We start from the raw sequence: 4097 nt of genomic DNA, 5'->3' as shown, positions 1-4097 counted from the left end.
TCATCAACATCTGTCCAGACTTTTAATAGATCTTTTGTTATGGAATCACTATAATTAAGCAAGCTAAATCGGCCCAATGCATGCATGAAATGTAAACTTTATTCAATAACAATCAGGCAAAAAATTTCCTGTCTATTTTAGTTTTTCTTGATCATGAAACAGGAGACCTAGTGGGGGTGTAAAAGAAAGCAAAATTAGAAAATCAGAAGAATCTTCATTGTCATTTTATCCCCCAGATCTAGTGGGGGTGTAAAGGAAAGCAAAAACAACAAACCCAAGAGTCTTCAAGGTCATTTTATCCCCAATCCTTCATATTTGTGCACTATGCATGTAAGAAACATAACAAGGCTTTATACAGTTATACACGTCTCTTCGCTTCCCCCCTTTAAAAAAATCATAAGTCTTGGATGTTTTTGTTGACATGTGATAGTCAATACATATAACGATTCAGAATTTTTATATCTTTGCTTGAAATTAAAAGCAGTAAACAAGTTATTGTCTCTCCCAGTGATGCTCCATGAACACTGGTCTAAAGTAACAGGTCATTTGTCAGACGGAAACAAACGACTGGATGAATGCTGATGCTTTAATTCTGCATTGTCTAAAGAATGGTCTAGGAGGAAAATGGTTTGACCAACCCTTTAAATGTTCAATGTTGATATTAGTGTTTATATTAGTGTGATATGATAGGATTATTCCTTTAAAGGACTGTTTATGTTGGTGATATGGTAGGACTGTTTATCTAAAGGATCATTATGTTAGTGTGATATGGTAGGATTGTTTCTCTAAAGGACTGTATATGTTGGTGTGATATGGGAGGATTGTTTCTCTAAAGGATCATTATGTTAGTGTGATATTGTAGGACTGTTTCTCTAAAGGATCATTAATGTTGGTGTGATATGGTAGGACTGTTTCTCTAAAGGATCATTAATGTTGGTGTGATATGGTAGGACTGTTTCTCTAAAGGATCATTAATGTTGGTGTGATATGGTAGGATTGTTTCTCTAAAGGATCATTATGTTAGTGTGATATGGTAGGATTGTTTCTCTAAAGGATCATTAGTGTTGGTGTGTTATGGTAAGATTGTTTCTCTAAAGGATCATTATGTTAGTGTGATATTGTAGGACTGTTTCTCTAAAGGATCATTAATGTTAGTGTGATATTGTAGGACTGTTTCTCTAAAGGATCATTAATGTTGGTGTGATATGGTAGGACTGTTTCTCTAAAGGATCATTATGTTGGTGATATGGTAGGATTGTTTCTCTAAAGGATCATTATGTTAGTGTGATATGGTAGGATTGTTTCTCTAAAGGATCATTAGTGTTGGTGTGTTATGGTAAGATTGTTTCTCTAAAGGATCATTATGTTAGTGTGATATTGTAGGACTGTTTCTCTAAAGGATCATTAATGTTAGTGTGATATTGTAGGACTGTTTCTCTAAAGGATCATTAATGTTGGTGTGATATGGTAGGACTGTTTCTCTAAAGGATCATTATGTTGGTGATATGGTAGGATTGTTTCTCTAAAGGATCATTATGTTAGTGTGATATGGTAGGATTGTTTCTCTAAAGGATCATTAGTGTTGGTGTGTTATGGTAAGATTGTTTCTCTAAAGGATCATTATGTTAGTGTGATATGGTAGGACTGTTTCTCTAAAGGGTCATTAGTGTTGGTGTGTTATGGTAGGATTATTTCTCTAAACGATCATTATGTTAGTGTGATATGGTAGGACTGTTTCTCTAAAGGATCATTTTGTTGGTGTGTTACGGTAGGACTGTTTTTCCAAAGGATCATTAGTGTTGGTGTGATCAGTAGGATTGTTTCTGTAAAGGACTGTTTATGTTATTGATATAGTAGTATTGTTTTTTAAAGGACTGTTTATGTTGGTGTGTTATCGTAGGATTGTTTCTCTAAAGGATCATTAGTGTTGGTGTGATATGGTAGGACTGTTTCTCTATAGGACTGTTTATGTTGATGATATGGTAGTATTGTTTTTTTAAAAGGACTGTTTATGCTGGTGATATGGTAGGATTGGTTCTCAAAAGAACTGTTTAAGTTGATGTGATATTATAGGATTGTTTCTCTAAAGGATTGATTATGTTGTTGTGATATGGGGGGATTGTTCCTTTAAAGGACTGTTTATGTTGGTGATATTGTAGGATTGTTTCTCTAAAGGACTGTTCATTTTGGTATGATATGGCAGGACTGTTTCTCTAAAGGACTGTCTATTTTGGTGCGATATGGTAGGATTATTTCTTTATCCCATTTGATCATTGTTCTTCTGTTCAATTCTTTAAATAATACATAATTGCTAAACACTTAAAAATACAAATTTTTAATAGAAAACTGTCCCCAAAAGTTTGGTCCTATTGCCCAAATGGTATATAATGGGCTGCTAAGTATATGATATTTCAATGGAATATAAATTACACTGCAAAAAATTTAAACATTTCATTTTATAAAATATATAGTAGACCTTCATTACAATATAGATTGAATCAATTATTGTATTGTATCAATTATTGTATTCCTAGTGTTTAAAAGACTGACACCATAGTAGATTAAAAACTTCATGGGGATCAATCTCCCAACTGTCAAACTGCAAATTTTGCTAGTGACTAGCTAAATCAACCAGCCAACCAAACAGTTATTAAGTACGCTGCAGTTTTGGAACAGCACATGTGATTCTGTCCCAGAACAGCGCTTATGCTCTTGTCATTGACAGTGCTTGCAATATAGAGAATCACAGGATATCAATGGTACATATTTTTAACTAATATCAGAAGTTGAGAGAACTGTTTTAAAAATTTTTGATTTGCACAACAGGCAGAGAAGCCAAAGCCCATACCAAACTCAAAGTATTACAATATCGTAGTCATATCAAATGGCATGTATATGTAACTCAAGATTATTCATCATCCTAGAAAGTGTATTCAGTTGGTAACATCACTATGATTGTGCTTTGATATCATTTAGTGAAGGAACCCCCTCACAGATAAACAGTGAATATATTTCTTCTTCAATCGAGTAAATATTTTTTATTTCAATTCGTTCCTTTTGCAAACAAGACTGATGTAACCCTGTTCTATTACCAACACACTGTCTTGATGTGATGATAAAACAGGTTGTATCAGAATTGCACAAATATGTTAAGATCACATGACAACGTAAAATATAACTAGAATTTCCTCAATTGCAAATTGTTTTAAGAGAATTTACGATCTCCTTGAACTTTTCGTTCCCCCTATCAAAATAAACCTTGATCAAACATGTAATTAAACTCCCATTACGTTTATGACAATATAAAAAAACACAGTTAACCTCAATTAAAAGATCGAAAGGGAGGATTCACTTACTTCCATTTTTCTTTTGGTTTGGGTGTAACCGATTTTCACTAGTCGTACGTTTAATTATTCGTAAACGCCATCAACACAAGCATACTGTCATAATGTGTGTGATTTATGATCTGGAAAAAATAAAGAGTTGCATCAATTGATTTTGATTGAATACAATGCTGTTATGACATTAAATATTTACATAAGCCACACACGAACTTCGCTCTAATTATTCCTCCCTCGCCGTAGAATATTTTTTTGGGTTTTACACCTGTTAATGTCAAAACCGCAATGAAGTTTCCAAACCAAATGAGAGGTATGCTATGTATGTATTACTATCGAATCGCACATGAGGGGATTTTTTTTCAATTATCTTTTTTTTTTTAATTATGGATCTGTATGGAGCTACGCCCCTTGAAGATCCATATATTTAATTAGACGGGCGTAAGCGTTTTAGAGGTCAAATGAGGATATCACTAATCAATTATAAAAGACAATTTTATTCATAGTCAATTTCATCATCTATAATATGACATTGGTTCTCGACCGTTTGAGGTGCGAAACTTAACATATACAAATGTACACATACATATATATAGTTTTGTTATACTTTCATGTTAAATACTGAAATCTGATTGGTTAAGACGCAGTTAATAATATTTACTATTACCCTCAGCGTTAGCAACGCACTTGGCAACGGGTAACATTAAAAAATGTTACATGCGCGAAAATTATGCGCGTACGGTTCGCTGTAGAATTCAC

At 33.4% G+C, this 4097-nt stretch overlaps 1 protein-coding gene across 1 annotated transcript in view; it reads right to left on the bottom strand.

The window, feature by feature from the left end:
* Nucleotides 1–3451, bottom strand: part of LOC128165556 (ragulator complex protein LAMTOR3-A-like) — an 11051-nt gene extending 7600 nt beyond the window's left edge. The window contains exon 1 of the mRNA XM_052830208.1: nt 3357–3451. Within this exon, the coding sequence (XP_052686168.1) occupies nt 3357–3362 (6 nt within the window). The 5' untranslated portion in view covers nt 3363–3451. The remainder of the gene's footprint in view (nt 1–3356) is intronic.
* Nucleotides 3452–4097: the final 646 nt, after the last annotated feature.

This window comes from Crassostrea angulata, chromosome 10, assembly GCF_025612915.1.
Source record: "Crassostrea angulata isolate pt1a10 chromosome 10, ASM2561291v2, whole genome shotgun sequence".
Taxonomy (NCBI): domain Eukaryota; kingdom Metazoa; phylum Mollusca; class Bivalvia; order Ostreida; family Ostreidae; genus Magallana; species Magallana angulata.
This window is presented reverse-complemented; position numbering and strand designations above follow the sequence as displayed.